The sequence below is a fragment of the Amborella trichopoda genome, chromosome 3, assembly GCF_054954075.1.
Source record: "Amborella trichopoda isolate Santa Cruz 75 chromosome 3, AtrichopodaSantaCruz75HAP2 v2.0, whole genome shotgun sequence".
NCBI lineage: Eukaryota > Viridiplantae > Streptophyta > Magnoliopsida > Amborellales > Amborellaceae > Amborella > Amborella trichopoda.
Window position 1 is genome coordinate 48,509,227 of NC_142338.1, and position 17,443 is coordinate 48,526,669.

Below are 17,443 nucleotides of genomic sequence, written 5' to 3' on the forward strand. Positions count from 1 at the left end.
TGTGAGAGCAAGAAATCTTTTAGTAAAAAGATGAGCACGTATACCATGTATACTTAGCTGCTGGCATGCCACGCTGATAAAACCGTAGGGCAATGGGTCGGGTTCGGTTGGACCTAGACTCAGATGCCAATAATATTCAGGTTTAAAATTTAGACCCATATTTGGACCTGTCAGGTTTGGTCGAATCCACAGTCGCCACTATAAGCTTATTATTATTATTATTATTATTATTATTTTCTCTCTTTTTTTGTTCTACCATCGGATACCTTAATGAATATGATTTTATTTTTTTTCTAGCATGTTTAAAGACACATGATTACTATCATATACCTTATGACTACACTACTAGTATGGGTCGTGTCCAGCTAGACCCGGACTCAGACCCAAACCCAAATAGTATTGAGGTCCAAAATTTGAACACACACTCGGATCCAAAGTCGGGTCTACTTGTCGTGTTCCGGGTCGGGTCCATTGCCACCTCTTGACGAAAAAGGGCCGATTCTGCAATGGATCACGAAGATAATTGTCTGGTGTTGCAGATTTTTCGCACAAGTAAGTAATTATTGTGTGCTCTCGAGAGCGCGGTCTACGTGGCGAAAAACAATAAACCCCATACTCCCTCACATATTTTTAAATTACAAAAAGGTTCTTCAACTTTCGCAACTAAATTTGTTAGAAGGCGGTTGAACCGCACCCTTTTGCTGAAACTCTTTGAAGCTAATGTCCCTTACGCCGCTCTCTCTCTCTCTCTAAAACTCACACTCTCTCTCTAAAAGGGCATGGCTGAGACGTGCAATGAGGGATGGTCCTCATCCAACTCAAAGATAAATGCTTTTGAAGAAGACCCACCTTCAATTCCCCTCTTAAATTCTTGGCTGCAGGCTGGTTTCTCAATAGCCATGTCACAGATAATCAGAGAAGTCCCACAAAAACTATCAAATAAGAGAGGCGGAAGGCCTTTGAGGCAATCTAACTCTTGTTATGGATCCCCTGTTGAAAACTCTCAAAAAACCAATCACTCTGACTATGATGGTTCTTCTATTAATGGGTCTTCTGTAGTTGGGGAAGAGCTTGACTCCAGTGATCAGACCGAGCCCTTGAAAGATAAAGGCAACAATGAGGTACCAGGCCTAGAAGGGATTTTTAACAGGTTGAAGGAGCTTTCGGCTGGTTTCGAGGAGCTGCAGTTATCAGAAGAACAATTAAGAAACAATGACCGGGAGCAAGATGAAGAGGTATGCCGTGATTTTAACTGAATTTGGGATTTGCACTTTTCCTCTGTTTTTGTTTGTGGATGGAAGTATGACGCCGAACTTTGGATTCTTCATATTTTGAGGATCAGTATACTTTGTTCATTCTTGTTGATTTCAGTTTATTCTTTTTATTACTATTACACCCAATTTTGCTTTCTAATCTTTTTGTGGACTGAGCAAACTCGGCCATGGCCAAGCCGAATTACTCGGTGGACTAGTCTAAGTCCTGCACCACACCTACATAGGCTTAAAATCCAAAATAAAAATGTAAAGGATTATTTAAAATAATTAAAAATTGCAAAAACTAAACGAGATTGTGATGTTCTATACTGTCCATTTTATTTTGGACGTTCTGGATTTGATATTAACTTAAGAAACGTGTCACTTTTTTATATTGTCTTAAAAAATATGCGAAATCTATATATAATACAATATAATTATAATCATGGCAATGGTTATTATTTATTCATTTATAAGTTTATAGTTATTTATAATTAACTTGATATAATTATAATATGTGTTTTAAAAAAAATTTATTGTATTTATAGTATTATAATTCATATCATTTCAGTGTTATAATTTTATAATACACCTAATTAAAATTAGGTAATTAGATTTATCTATTAATTATTAATTTAAATAATATTGAATTATATTACATATCATTAAATTTTTTTGCATTTTTTAAATATCACATAAACAATTGCTCATGTCACAAGCATATGTCTAATATTCAATCGCATAGTATAAAATGAAAGACAGTCATATTTTCTCATTCAATATGTTATTTATTATAATATTTCTATCAATATTGCATTATTTATATTTCAAAAAATAATAATAATTAAAAAAATATAATGAGAAAAACTCACAAATCATCAGAGAAAACTTAAAAATATACAGAACATATTTCTAAATCATACTAGTGATTTTGTAACAAAATTTGTGAATTTTGCAAGTGATCTTTAGAAGGGCGAGTTGTACACGTAAACTCGGCTGGGCAGAGGGCCTAGGCCAAGTTACTCAGTCGAGTCCGAGCTGACTTGTCCAAGTCCTTGAACACTATGAGGGATTGCACCAAATATTCTTTCAATTGGGAGTGTTTTATATGTCAGCGGTGGGAGTCAAACTAGGCATGTAAGGTTGAAATAGTCATCACAGTAACCAATCATGCCAATGCCTGACTCCTAGATTGCACCCAAACTATGCATTAGCTGGGATCTTATGCTTTTAAGTTGCAACTCCCTATGTTCTATGTTTCTTCTTCTTATTCTTTCTATGTTCTATGTTTTAACTTTTAACCTCTGATGGATTCTTCAGCTGAAATGTGATCTACTTGAGTGCTCTTTATTATTGGTTCCACATTGTTCCCTGATCTACTACATATTCTGGTTTCTTCAACTTGCAAGTTACGAGACATTTTTGGCCTTCTATGTCGTCGTTAATCTTGGAATGTGCGGGTGATATGCCTAGAACTTTATGAATGTTAACTTTTATTTCACTAGAAGAATCTTGATATCAATTGATCTTGAGCCATAAATGATGACTCTTTGTGATACAAATGCGGGTGATTGCTAGGAAGCATCGTTTTTTGTTTCGATGAATTAACTTGCAACGTATCTTTGTCAACTTAATTTGCCAGGGAGCAGTATTTGAACTTTATGCTTCATTTACCTTGGGTAGTACAGCATCCATTTTAGGTAGCACATTATGAAATAGAAGGTTTCATGAGGTCCTTTCTTTCTTATTGTAGAAGTTGCGTTAGAAGCAGCCTATTCCTTTGACCATCACCACAATTATCACCAAGTGGCAAATTAATCTGTTGTAAGTTCTTCTCAAGTGCAACCCTAAATATTTTCAAGAGGTTTTATTGGCTCAGAAAACTAAGTTCACTCGTTGATGCCCTGCTATTATGGGTGCTGTCTCAGATTGTAGACCGAAACCATGTGGTAGTCTTTTGGCTTCCTTTAGATCTTATAAAGGTGGTCTACCTGGACTTACCATCCATTGGTTACTGATGTGGTCGGTTACTAATATGATAATAGCTGCTACATGGTGATTGCAAATTTGATTGTGGGATCAACGGAAAGTGATTTTGTTAATTGAAATGCTATGTCACCCCTTTGAATTGCGGTCTTCTTTTTTACCAAAAACAGATAGCTGAATATCTTCTGCTGATCTTTTAATTATAAAATTACAATCCAAATACCGATTGGGTTCTCTGCATTTCATTATTTAGTTTACAATATGTGTTGTCATTGTTTGACTTCTAATGATGGGCCCACTTTGTTCTTCAAATTGTTGTCAACTGTGAAGGAGAAAAAATTCTCAAGGATGGCATTTAGCATCTCAAACAGTACAAGCGTATATCTGCTACTAGCCTTATAACTAATTTCTGGTTGCCATCACTTTTTCTGCAGTTATTGGCCTTAAAGGCAATCTACGGGGAGGACGTTTCTGTCTTTCATATGGATGGAGAAATGCGTGCACTTCAGGTCTCTCCAAACCCAAGGAAACTTTAGATATGTGTATTTCAGAGAAACACACTTGTATAAAAAGGAATTCACAAACTTGTGGGTTTTGCAGATTCAAATTTGCCTTGAAGCATCTGATGACCTCTCCCTCTCTGCGAAACTCCATTCAACTACTGAGGGATATCAGCTTAGAGAGAATGCCACCACAAGTGACACTAATAGTTTGAACATCCTCAAAGTTCAGCATCTCCCCCCAGTTGTTTTAACTTGCTTATTGCCTCAAACGTATCCAAGCCATCGTCCTCCTCATTTCGCTATATATGTTCAATGGTTGGATTCTTCAAGGATTTATGATCTCTGTTGCATGCTAGACTCTATATGGGGAGACCAACCTGGGCAAGTGGTGGTATATCAATGGGCTGAGTGGCTTCATGTGTCTTCTCTCCCCCATTTGGGTTTTGATAGAGAGGTCACATTAGGTCCATATCCCATGTTGAATGCTGGAGATGGGCGTGCCATTTCAGGGTGCACCTCACCAGAGGGTGATATTTCCTTATTGATGAGTTTCAATCGTGAAAAATTTTGTAAATCATTGCATACTTGTGCCATCTGTTTTGGCGATTATGTAGGTAAGTATCTTCTTTTTTTTTACATATTTTTTATCATCTAATCTTGAAGTTTGAGAGCAGTATGTCACTCGGTGAGAATGCTTCAACTGTAACCAATAAAGAAAAACTATTATAACATAATGCATTGGAACGTGGCAAGTTTTAAAATAAGGGTGATGTGCCGCATATGCAGGCGCATCACATTTTCCTGCATATGCAGAATGGAGCGCATATTATGCAGCCGCATTTTAAAACAATGTGTACCATCTTTAGAATGAGAAGGGTAAGATCCCAAAAAGTACATACCAGGAATAAAAAGAAACCACGTCATAAGATAAGAGTATGCCAAAAACAAAAAAGCTAGAACAACCTCATCCATGCACACTATGGGTATCAACAGTTCATTACACACTGACCAGTGCTGCATGCTCATTTATGGAGAAGTTGTTTGTGAGTCAGCGAGTGCAAGAGCCTGCTGACTCACCAACGTCCATCTTTAAGATGGACGTTGTAAAAAATTCATGGCGCTTATTCGGTGTAAATTTTTCTCAAAAAATTCACATTTTAGATGTAAAAAATTTTATTTTTTTTCATATTTATCATCATCTTAACCTAAATCATGAGTCCTTAAAATTTTGGATTAAAAATCCATCTTTAAGGTGGTTTTAGAGGGGGCCGGCATATGTACAGTATGAGTTGGCTGACGCATAGAAACCTCATCCTTTAGTGAATAGTGAGTAGAGAGTTGTGAGTACTGAGCAAAGAAAAGAAAGACCATATTCCTAAAAATTGGATTGTCCTTTGCAAATAGCCAGTCTGTGTACTTAGTTGATATGCCACACATGCTTGATGCAAATATTATCCCATGTAACTTCCATAACCCAATTGCATAAGAATGCAATGCATCTCTGTCGACATGTGGTCCTGAGGAAGTCAATTTTGCAATGTAGTAAAAGTTCCACCATTTGAAAATACTCTTGTGGATTTGAGTTGTAAGGCTATGCATGTGTATTTCCATTCAAAATGTTATTACTATTCACCGCTAGTCCTATCAGAGATTCACATTTTTTGTTGCTTTGTTTCTATGAGAATCTGGGTTTCTTTCACTTCTTATCAGGTACAGAGTTCATCAGATTACCTTGCCAACACTTCTTCTGCCACAAATGTATGAAAATATACTCAAACATGCATGTGAAAGAAGGGGAAGTGAGCAAGTTAATCTGCCCTGATGCAAAATGCGGAAGTCTTCTCCCTCCTGGACTATTGAATCTCTTGTTGAGTGAGGAGGCATTCAAAAGATGGGAGTCCTTGTTGCTACAAAAGACTTTAGACACTATGCCTGATGTAGAGTATTGCCCGAGATGCGGAACTGCTTGCTTAAAAGATGAGGACAACCATGTCCAATGTGCGATGTCCTTCTTCCGCTTTTGCAGTCTTTGTTGGAAGCGACGTCACATAGGAACATCATGCATGGATTACAAGACCAGTATTTTGAAGGTATGCCATTCGAGATTGGCCTCAGATTTATCCATCTTTTTTTATACTTTTATTTTGGTTTCATCCTTTTGGTTCTAATCTTATTCTAGGTGGTTTGATATATGGAGATTTTGCTTCACTATCATGCTATTCAACAAACTACGATAATGTGCGTTCTTTGAGAAATTCTTTGATTGAAACTGGATTCGCCAATATATTCAAAAGCTATGTCTGAAAATGACCACAATAAATGGATACGAAAGTAATCCTTTCTGCTAATAATTTTCTATTGAGTTAAATACATTACTTCAATTCTAAAAGAAAAAGAAAATGAAAAATAGATATCCTACACAATCTGGAGTTTCTTGATAATCTTATTCCATTTGTTTCCTGATTAATAACCTAGAATATTTTTAGTTTTGACTTATGAAAGCTGTTATGTTTCTTTGTTGCTCAGCATAGACTCACAAGAATTGGATATGTTGCAATTTACCGATTCCGGTTTTTCTTTGTTGTAATTTTATTTTACCTTTTGGTACTTCTCCTCTCATAAACAATTTTGTTTTTGTGAAGGTTGAATCGTGTACATGTTTATGCGTGTCTACGTGTGGACAACTTGTTTACACGTGAATCTTGTAGAGAAATACAATATCCGTCCCATTTCGTGTTTAAACTCCATTGATCATAGGTAGAAAAAGGGGTTCCATCAAGTTATGGACCACAGAAGGAAGATGACATTACAGTACCTTCTTTGGTGGTCCACTAGCATGCCGGCAAAAAATCGCTTAGAATAAAAAAAGAAGATAATTTTGGAAAAAATAGGAAAAACAAGGGGAATTTTGGAAAATTCCTTAGAAATAAAACAATAAGAAAATAAAGAAATAGAATAAAATATAAAAAATGAAGAAAAAAAAGGAAAGGAAGAAAAGATGTGGGCTTACTTGTAAACGAAGCCGGGCCCATAGGCCTAGCACCTGAAATTGGCAACCGGAGTCAGAAGTGTCGTTGCGTGGAGACCGTTCCTATTGTTGATTTAGAGAGATGAGCCAGAGATGCTCTTGAGTCAGCGAGGGTTTTCAAGGCGATATGGACCACTGTGGACGCCTAGAGCTAGCGTTTTGTTGAACCTATAATTCTTAAGGTTTTGAGGGTGTGAATGTAATGAGGGATTGGCATAGGTAGACTAGGTTTTCCCTCTCTCTTCCAAGTTCAAGGTGATTGGTCTTTTTAATGGGTTCTCCCTTTCTCACATCCCAAAAGGGAATAGGTGGTAAAGAAGGGGGATTGTACACTATGAGACCATTTTTGGTACAAGGAAGTTACAATTACTTTTAAACATTGGATGTGAAATCTAATAAGATGAAACTATATGACAACATTCGAGAAATTTTATTTTGGACTTTGTGCCCAACCAATGTACATTCTCAATCACCCGATTTCAAATCTAATGGTCAATGATGATTGTAAGCTCCTTATATCAAAAGTAAATAGTCTCATTGTATGCATTTCCAAAGAAGGGAAGAGGGGTAAAGTGAGGTTTAAAGAGGTAAATGAGGTTTTTAAGTTGGGGTAAAATGAGGCCTAAAAATGGGGGTTTCCTAGGGGTTATGTTGTGCTAATGACCCACTTAGATAAACTAAATTTTGATTTTTATAAATTGTGGGTCAAATAGGGTTTATGGCTAGTCAAAAGTAATTAGGGTCTAATCAAGTTAGGGACTCCTAATCTAGGGCTTACGTAGTTTTGGAAGGTTTTATGATGGGCTTAAGGGTAGTTTGTCTTAATTAGGTAGGTTTTAAAGGGGCTTAGCCTAAATAGGTAATTCTAGGGTTTCCTATGTTTAAGGTTTGTTAAGGAGGGCTTAGGCTTTAATTAACTAGGAGTCTAATTAATGATGGGGCCTAATGGGGTGTTTGGTGTATGGGAGTAGGGTGTACTTGGGTGTACAAGTGCAGTATGGTCCCTAGTGTAGTTTAAGTTCAAAATAGGGTGTTTGGATGGTGCAGAAACTAGGATTTGTTTGGAATATGTCTTGGAAAATTCGAGGCCAAATTCCTATGGTTTTTAGAGTTTTGGGCAGCCAAAAAAATAGGATGTCTGCAGTTGCCCCTCTCTATCGCTTGTGTCGCACATTTCGGGCTAGTTAAGCTGCAAAGAAGTAGAAACCTAACCCGTAGAGTTAGAGAAGTACAGAGTTGAACAAAAGGATTTTTGAAGCAAAGTAGTGACTTGGACATCTAATAGCAGTCGGTCAGTGGTTCTTATGGTCTCTAGGACATGGAGATGAGCTTAGCCCAGTCTTATGGGCAAGCATTAAGAGCTCCATTTGTTGGCCAGCTTAGATCATGATGTCAGATTCCAAGGAAAACAAAATTCTCAGTAGTTTGAAATGTGATTTGAAAGTGGTTTTAGAAGAGAAAACGAAGAATTTCTCCGACTAAGTAAATACGCCTTCTACCCTTGATGGTCCTAAAGTCCAGGCTATAGGTTGGTGTGGTTGGAAGGCCAATGTTTAAGGCTAGAAGTGTTGGATGTTTGGGTGAGAGGTTTAGGTGAGGTGTGGTTTGGCCTCTTTCTCCTCTCACTTCTGCTCGACTGCTCCTCTTTTGGACTAAGGGTTCATCCTTTTATGTGGGACCCGACATATTCATCATTATGGGCGGCTGCTCCAACTCCTTCATTTTTTAGGGGGAGGTGCTTTGGAAGCAAAGGCTGTCGGGTTACGATTTTAACAAACAATTAAAGTTTTCGAAAGCACAAGACAGAGTTTGAAAAAAAATTCAAATCGGGATCGTCCTTAAGATGGAGTTGAAAACTTGAAAATAAAAGGTAAAATTTTTTTTAAGAGGCGAAGATCTTTTGAAAAAAAGTTGGTTAGCGGTTTTTCTCTTGCAACCATAGATTGTGAGCTTTATAGTTTTTCCACCTACGGCCTTTTGATGGAGATGAAAGAAAAAACTTTAGGAATGTATATATATACCCGACCCCAATAAATTGGGAAAAGGATATGATGGATGGACAATGTATAATTAACCTTTTCCCAATTAATTGGGGTCGACTACATGAATCCTGGTTCTCCATTCTACTTTATTAAAGGCCATATCCTCAAATGACATCATAAATCCTCATATCTTTTCAAACTACTTCCAACCACATCCTTTTGGGCCTACCCCTTGGCATTTTTAGTCTTTCCACTTGAATTAACTTGCACCTCCTAACAGGAGTTATACTTGGTCGGCACCACATATGGCCAATCCACCTAAGTCTATACTTTCTCATTTAATCGCCTATTGGTGCCACGCCTAAATTCTCTCGAATAGATTCATTTCGAATTCTATCCCGTCTTGTCTTTTCACTCATCCATCTCAACATCCTCATCTCTGCTACACTAATTCTATGGATATATTGTTTTTTGTCGACCCAACATTCTGCACAATAGAACAAAGCTGGTCGCACCACTATCCTATAGAACTTGCTCTTTAGCCTCATTGATCTGCGGCGATCACATAAAATTCTAGTTTCACATCTCCACTTCGCCCACCCAGCTCTAATTCTATGTGCAATATCTTCCTCTTTACTCTCCATTTTCCTGGATTATCAACCCAAGATATCGAAAGTGCGGTCTTTTTGTACTTCTTGGCCATCAATCTTGACTACTTCCTCGTCTCTACTCTATTATTACTAAACATGCACTTCATATACTCTTAGTCCAACTAATTTTAAAACCTTTGGATTCTAGACAATCCCTTCAAAGTTCTAACTTTGTGTTGATGCCATTTTAGGTCTCATCAATCAACAAATGAAAACGATGTCATCTGCGAACAACATGCACCATAGTACCTCATCTTGTAGGTGCCTATCTAAGTAACTGAGACAAAGAGGTACGAACTCAATGTTAACCTTTGATGTAGACCTATTATCACTGAAAACTCACTTGTCTCTCTACTAGTTGTTCGTAGTACACTAGTTAGCGCTCCATCGTACATATCTCTCACCAAGTCGATGTAATGTCTAGAGACACCTTTCTTTTCCAACACCTGCCAAATCAAATCTTGAGGTACTCTATCATAAGCTTTCTCTAGATCAATAAAGACCGTGTAGAGGTCTTTTTCCTTCGTTCTAAACTTCTCAATCAGTTGCCTAAGTAGGAAAATAGCCTCAGTTGTTGACCTTCCTGACATAAAACCAAATTGGTTTTCAGATACACTTGTTTCATGCTTTAGTCGTTGCTCAATGACTCTCTCCTAGAGCTTCATAGTATGGCTCATAAGCTTGATCCCTCGATAGTTTGCACAATTTTGTATGTCTCCTTTGTTCTTGTAAATAGATGCCACAATACTTTTCCTCCATATATATATATATATATATATATATATATATATATATATATATGGAAAACTCTTCCCAACGCCTATAGAAGAAAATGAACAATGATTTCGCCTATCCTCATTACCATCCAAACTTCATCGCACGGTCACAGTTGTTTGGTAGTGTTTTAATTTTAATTTTTTCTACAAATCCAAATTACTGAAATTTGGAGCGTGCATACATCTTAGTGATGCGCACTTAATAAAATATGAAAAAAATAATTCGTAAAATATAAATTGACCAAAATACCCCCATAAATATTTGGGGGTATTTTGGTCAATTTATATTTTACGAATTATTTTTTTCATATTTTTATTAGGTGCGCCTCACTAAGATATACACACTCCAAATTTTAGATCATTCTAATTAGTAAAAAAAAAAATGAAAATTGAAACACTACCGGCCAACTGTGACTGCGCGATGAAGTTTGGATGGTGATGAGGGTAGACGAAATCACTGTTCATTTTTCGCCTATAGTCATTTTGTAGTATCTTCCTATATATATATATATATATATATATATATATATATGAATAAGGATATGGTGCGCAGCCTAGTGTAGATTGGCTAAATGTGACAACGAACCCGATTGAATCTGGGCCGATCTGACGATTATGGGTGCCCGGTAGTGTCCAGTAGCGTTTAAATTTTAATTTTTTTCTAAAAATCCAAATCACTTGAAATTTTAGGCGTGTGTTCTTCAAAAATAGGTGAATCTACGAAAATATTAAAAAAATATTTTACTAGAAAAAAATTGACCAAAATATTTTGCGGGGATATTTTGGTCAATTTTTTCATGTAAAATGTTTTTTGTAGATTCCCCTATTTTTGAAGAGCACACGCCTAAAATTTCAATTGATTTGGATTTGTAGAAAAGAAATTAAAATTCAAACATTACCGAACATCCGTGATCATCAGATCGGCCCAGATTCAATCTGAGCCGTTGTTGCATTTAGCTCATTTACACTAGGCTACACACTTTATCTTTTTCCTATATATATATATATATATATATATATATATATATATATATGTTAGGGTGTTCATACTATGGAGTAATTTATCATTGTACTCAACAAAATTATATACCTTTGTTTTGTTCATGAAGCTTTTTTTTAGTAAGGGTATTTTTTGTCATTAGGAGGGGTGTAACGCCATCCATATGGGGTGTGGCATCACCTACATAGAGCATTAAATGTCACTAGTGTGCTTCTTGAGGGTGATGTCACACCCCAGGTGAATAACATCACACCCTTCCTAATGACCAAAAATACCCTTACTAAAAAAAAACTCCATGTACAAAGCAATGGTATTTAAGTGTTCAATTTTTTTGATTACAATGATAAATTACTCCATAGTGTGAGCACCCTAACATAAACCTTTATATATATATATATATATATATATATATATATATATATATATATATATATATATATATATATATATATTAAGAGAACACTTTTGAGGTGGATAAGGTACGCAAAGAAATTCCAAGTGTGTCTCCTCTCTAGAAAAGGAAAAGACTTGGAGCTCCTAAGTGCTCTAAGTATACTGCCAAGCCAAAATGGGGTATGGGCCTTCCATTTGAATACAAGGTGAACCTGAAGGATTTGAAGCCTTTTCTGAGCTCCAAACTAATCTTACTTGGGGGATCATGATGTAGATATGATTTTCAGTGTTTCTTGTACTCATCTACCTCAAAAGTGGTTTTTGAGGTGGGGGAAACATCTTTTTTTGCATTCCTGAGTGCCAAAAGATTCCCCATGTATAAAATATATATAGGATAATCTTTTGATGTTCTTCTAGGGACATTGTATGATGTTGTTATGAAATTTGGATGTTCCTCTGGGGACATTATGATGTTCCCCCACTTCAAAATCCACTTTGAGGTATATGAGGAACCAAAAAAGTTTTAAATCACCTCTAGGTAATGATCCTCCAAACAATATTTGATTTGGAGATCCAAATCCCTTAGATATACAATACATACAGAATGGACAGCCCAAATTTGATTTTGGTTGGAATAAATTTGGAGCATTCTCAGAGCTCCAAATCATTTTTTCTTTTTTTGAGAGGAGCGTTTTATGAGTGGCTTCTCCAAAATAAAGTTTGATTTGGAGCTAAAGAATCAAAATTCCCAAAAATTTTGATTTCCCTCTACGAACATTAACAGCGATCCAAAATGGTCCCAAATCAGTCTCCTCTCAACAAAAAATTCCTTGAAAAAAGAAAAAAGGATCATTAAAGTTGCCACAAATCCATTGCCACTGTCACAAGCAACTCTGAGCCATGCATTATAATCGACTATGGATCCAGGGATTTGGAGCTCCAAATCAAATCTTACATGGAGGAGCCACTCCAAAAATGATTTTCTTACAAAAATAATTTTTTGGCGCTCCAATAATGCTCCATTTTAGGCGGACAACAGATATTAGGAAATTGGAGCTTTCTGTGGTGCTCCAAACCAAATCTTATGTGGAGGATCATGATATGGAACTATTTTGGTTTCCGTTGCACACCTTAAAAGTGGTTTTTGACGGAGGAGAGCATAAGTGATCTTATAGGAACATCAGAAGTTTGAATGTGCGCACATGCAGAGACACATTCACACACACACACACACACAGCGACATATATATGGTCAGTAAAAGTTTATTTTGTATGCAGGTTCTTATGCAGGGTGTTAAGCACAGGCGTAAACTGCTCGAAAAGTTCAATGAGCTTCGCAGTCTTAAGGTGATACGCCGTATTGCAAAGCAGTGCCCGTCATGCAACATGGCAATATCAAAAATCGATGGATGCAATAAGATGGTGTGTCGAAATTGTACGAAAGTTTTCTGTTACAGATGTAACAAGGCAATTACTGGATATGACCACTTCAGGTGAATCCTTTTATGACAGTAAAAATAATCTGTTGTAATGATTCGGGCCTAGGCTTGATTGGTCAAGGTCTTGATGAGCAACACTATCTCCCAAGTTCATTCATTCATTGAACTGCCAAATGAAAAGAAAACAATGTGTTGTAATAACTATAATCTAATGGACTATGAAAGAGCATAGTTTATTTGGGTCATCATGGTCCAATAAAATGGACAGTGATGTTGAGGGTTTTGGATCCAGCATAACAGTACATGACCTACATGATGGGCTCCATTGCCTCTCCATCACATCATTTCTTGGATGACCCCTTTGGACTATGGAAAACCATCCATTCGTTTATAGTACTACTAATAAAAAAATTGGTATTTTATACTCCAATATTAACATGCACAATGGCCCACAATGTAGAAAAGGATCATGTGCTCTTTACCAATAGCAAGAAACCCGAGACATGGAGAACGGGGATAACACGCACCATGTGATTGGTCAGATATGGGCCATGAACTCCCCTCAATGTAGATGTCCGTGCCCTACTTCTTGTCAAGTGAATGCAAAGGTGAGTTGAAATCAGCAGAATCGAAGTTTACTTAGTTTAGAAATTTACATCTTTTCTTCCTAAATCTAGAACACAATGTCAGATGTTTGATCGATATTGACGATCTCTCTCTTTTGCCAATTACTAATCAAAGAAAAAGAAAATAAAATCTTTCTTTTCTTTTGTGAAAGCTGAGGAAGTGAAAATTTATCTATCAATTGGTTGAATCATATAGGCTATTTAAAGACTAAAAAGAATATGAAAAGTTCTGTCTTGTTTTTCAAACACTGTGGATGAGATATGCACATACAACTGTCTTTGAATTATTCCATAAATGGTTCTGGTCTGAACCAGTAAAACTTACTTTACATGTATTCTAGCATTTGAAGTGAGCATTTGGATTGTTCATGTGTTCTTGTATCCTAATCACTAGCATGGGCATGTACTTCATCATCAAATAACCTATCTGGAATGGATTTTCTAATTTGCTATACCACAGCTTGGAAATAACAACCACATCCTATGTTGGTCATGCCCAGGCATTTTACCAAACTACATCTGAACCCTTTGTCCAAAGCATTTGTAGGTCTCTGAATAATAAGGACCGTTCAATGTCTAAGTGATACATTTTCTCTTTTACCAATTAAGAAATAATATAGTTCTTTTGTGATTATACTGTTTCTTTGATCTTATTCCATATCAAGTGAGTTTCTTGCCTAGTGTTTATTAAAAGTGCTCAAAAGTAAGCAATGGATTGATTGGTTTTGTGCGGTCCTTCTGAGCTTTGGGCTTTCGAATCTGCAGAAGTTTTACATGACATGTGTACCGGCCAATGCTCTCTCTCTCTCTCTCTCTCTCTCTCTCTCTCTCTCTCTCTCTCTCTCTCCATTTGCTTTTTGCACCTTGGATGTCTTTAGATTTTGCTTTGGATGAATTGAGTGCCCGTTTATGACCTCTTCTTTGGGCTTTGATGGGTACCAGGGATGTAATTGAGCAATCATCATTTGAATGTGGGATCCTGGACTCAACTCGCCGGCCGAGTATCATGTACACACTAAATATCATGTTTATATTTAGGGAAAGGTTTCTATGCTTCCCCTACAGCATAGAAGTTCGATCCTCCTCCTACCATCCAGCCGTCCAATTTTGATCAAGAGAGCCACTCACCGTTTAATCTTAGATCCGACGTTTGAAAGTATTTTATTTTTAGTTTTTTTTATACAAATTGTATGAATATGAAATTTGGTACGTGTCATCTTCTCATTTGGGCGCACCTATAAAAAATATTAAAAATAATTTTTTGATAAAATATAATGCCTTTCAGGGGTATTTTGATCATATTTTATTGAAAATATTTTTTTATATTTTTCGCTTGTACGAGTTTAATAGAGGAATGGACGTCCAAAATTTGGTGTCAAAATAGTTTATAGAAAAAAAATTAAAAATAAAATAGTGTAGAGACGTGACATTGTGATTGGGGCAATCTTAGCCCTCCACTCAAAATGGACGGTTGGATAAGGGGGAGGATAAAACTTCTATGCTACAGGGAAAGTATAGAAAGCTTGCCCTTATATTTTTTTTAGGCAAGAATTGCTAAGTGGCATATTGGTTATTATTCTCATTAGGGGCCCATTTAGGTAGGGTTTCGATCCCCCACAACAACCACTTTCTCTTTTTTAAGAGTTAAAAAACATGAGATGAAAAAGAGGGCATAGGAGAACACTTGACCTCTTACAAAGGCTCATATAAAGAGCCACGTGTATAAAGAGCGAGTTCAAATTATATTTATATAATCGGTTTTTTTTTGTCATTTTATTTTTTAAATTGTACAAGACTCGTCTGAGTTAATCGGACTCGGCCTATTAACTCGCCTCTATCAAAGTCTGAGCACTTTGGCCGAATCACATTTTGAAACACTAGAAATATATGTAGCTTTCAGGTATTAGATTATTCCGGCCGCAAATAGGCTGAAATTTAACCCAGTCTTTTGGTTGGTGAGTTTGGGAATCGAGGTTCGGACTAGGGTTGCAATCTCCCATGCCAATCCCGAATGCACAGCAATTGTGAAAAGCTCAAATCAATTAAAGTGGGTCAGTGCCCCAATTCCAAATGTAGGCAATTGAACAAAGCATGCAAATCAAATATGGTGGGACTGATGTTGCAAAATCGAAAGTACACTTGGTGACAAAATTTTGAGAGAGAGTATTTCATGTGGTACATGATTTTGATTGTACACTGATAAGGGTGGATCTACCGGGTAAACCAGCTGGTTACTGGATCGATCTGGATCAATGATTTTCTAAATTTTTGAACAAACTCGTTTGGTTCTTTGATAGAAGTGAACAAATCCCTCTAAATCAAACCAATTTATTAAAATCAGGGCAGTCTCACGCTGATTAGCGAGTTTTAAATCGTTGGTTAAAACTGGAGGGAGAATATTTCATATTATTTTTTATTATGACTGTACATTGGGAAAGGAGTGAACTCTCAATGGGAGGGCCACCCACAAGCAGATACTGGGCCGTTTGGACAATAGGCGAGGCTATTTTACAGAGGGTGTGGTTTGTATACAGGGAAAGGTTTATATGCTTGTATATAGGGAAAGGTTTATATGCTTTTCTTACGGCTTAGAAGTTCTATCCTCCTTTTATCATCCAGCCGTCCAATTTTGATCAAGAGAGCCACTCACCATTTGATCTTAGATCTGACGTTTCTAAGTATTTTACTTTTAGTTTTTTTTTTTTTATACAAATTGTATGAATATAAAATTTGGTACATGTCATCTTCTCATTGGGGCACACCTATAAAAAAACAAAATACCCCCTTGAAGCTTTCAGAGGTATTTTGGTCATTTTATTTTATTAAAAATATTTTTTTTATACTTTTTGCTAGTGCGAGTTTAATAGAGGAATGGACGTCCAAAATTTGGCATCAAAATAGTTTATAGAAAAAAATTAAAAATAAAATAGTGTAGAGACGTGACATTGTGATTGGGGCAATCTTAGCCTTCCATTCAGAATGGAGGGTTGGATAAGGGGGAGGATAGAACTTCTATGCTGCTGGGGAAGCATAGAAAGTTTGCCTTTATATATAATCACTTAGATGATTTTTCAATGTTGGTACAACCTTTTTTTAATAGGTTTTATGTTAGGGTGCAGTTTGTATAGGGCCGTCCTTCGAATAGTATCGAGAAATATAGTTTCAATATTGAAAATCTTTGTGATAGCCTTAAAATATATTTCTATCTTTAATTATAAAATTTAAAGCTTTAAAAATAATATAGATTGAGCAAATCTATGAAAATAACCTCTAGTTATTTCGTGACTCTTTGAAGATATTTGAGCGTCAAAACAACCTCTTTTAATAAAATTTTTGATGTGGACTCTAATTTGATTATTTAGAACCTTGGCTCTATATAAACTTATTCCGACATGTAAAGATCCAAGTTGCATGCTTTGTATAAAGTTTTCCTTTAATAGACCAAACGTGCTCTCTTCAAGAGTAGATTGCACATTTGCTCCCTCAACCGTATTCACGGTTCCTTGAATCGGATGATGGATCCAGGTGCAATTCAAAATAAGAGGCCAGGGCAGTCGCTCTCCAGAATGAGTCAATAAATAAGGTGCATGTCCGTACACTTGCTTCGGTTGCCATCTTTTCACGAGTCAAGAAAAGTAACTTGGAATACATTTATTGGAAAGAGATTGTTTGTATTCGTGAAGAGTTGGATGCCAGACATGAGAATAAAAGAAGTGTGTATGAAATTATGGAAGGGTAAAGATAGGGGAAGAGGGGTCCGATAGCTTTGAGTAGCTTACCGATTCATAGTTTATATCAGCGTTTTAA

The 17,443-nt window shown here is 36.4% G+C and overlaps 1 protein-coding gene across 3 annotated transcripts; it reads left to right on the top strand.

The window, feature by feature from the left end:
* The first annotated feature begins 661 nt into the window (after positions 1–661).
* Positions 662–14,935, top strand: LOC18443796 (uncharacterized). 3 transcript variants are annotated; one of them, XR_966976.3, is made up of 7 exons: positions 662–1,235; positions 3,674–3,748; positions 3,840–4,356; positions 5,453–5,832; positions 12,850–13,064; positions 13,471–13,618; positions 14,579–14,935. XR_966976.3 is itself a non-coding variant. In XM_011628597.3 (6 exons), exons 1-6 carry the CDS (start codon positions 780–782, stop codon positions 13,496–13,498), a joined length of 1,671 nt encoding a protein of 556 aa, XP_011626899.1. In that variant the 5' UTR covers positions 662–779; the 3' UTR covers positions 13,499–13,787. The 3 variants fall into 3 exon arrangements, 1 of the variants encoding a protein (XP_011626899.1); XR_016051420.1 differs by lacking the exon at positions 14,579–14,935 and adding an exon at positions 14,097–14,270; XM_011628597.3 differs by lacking the exon at positions 14,579–14,935 and having other exon boundaries at positions 13,471–13,787.
* Positions 14,936–17,443: the final 2,508 nt, after the last annotated feature.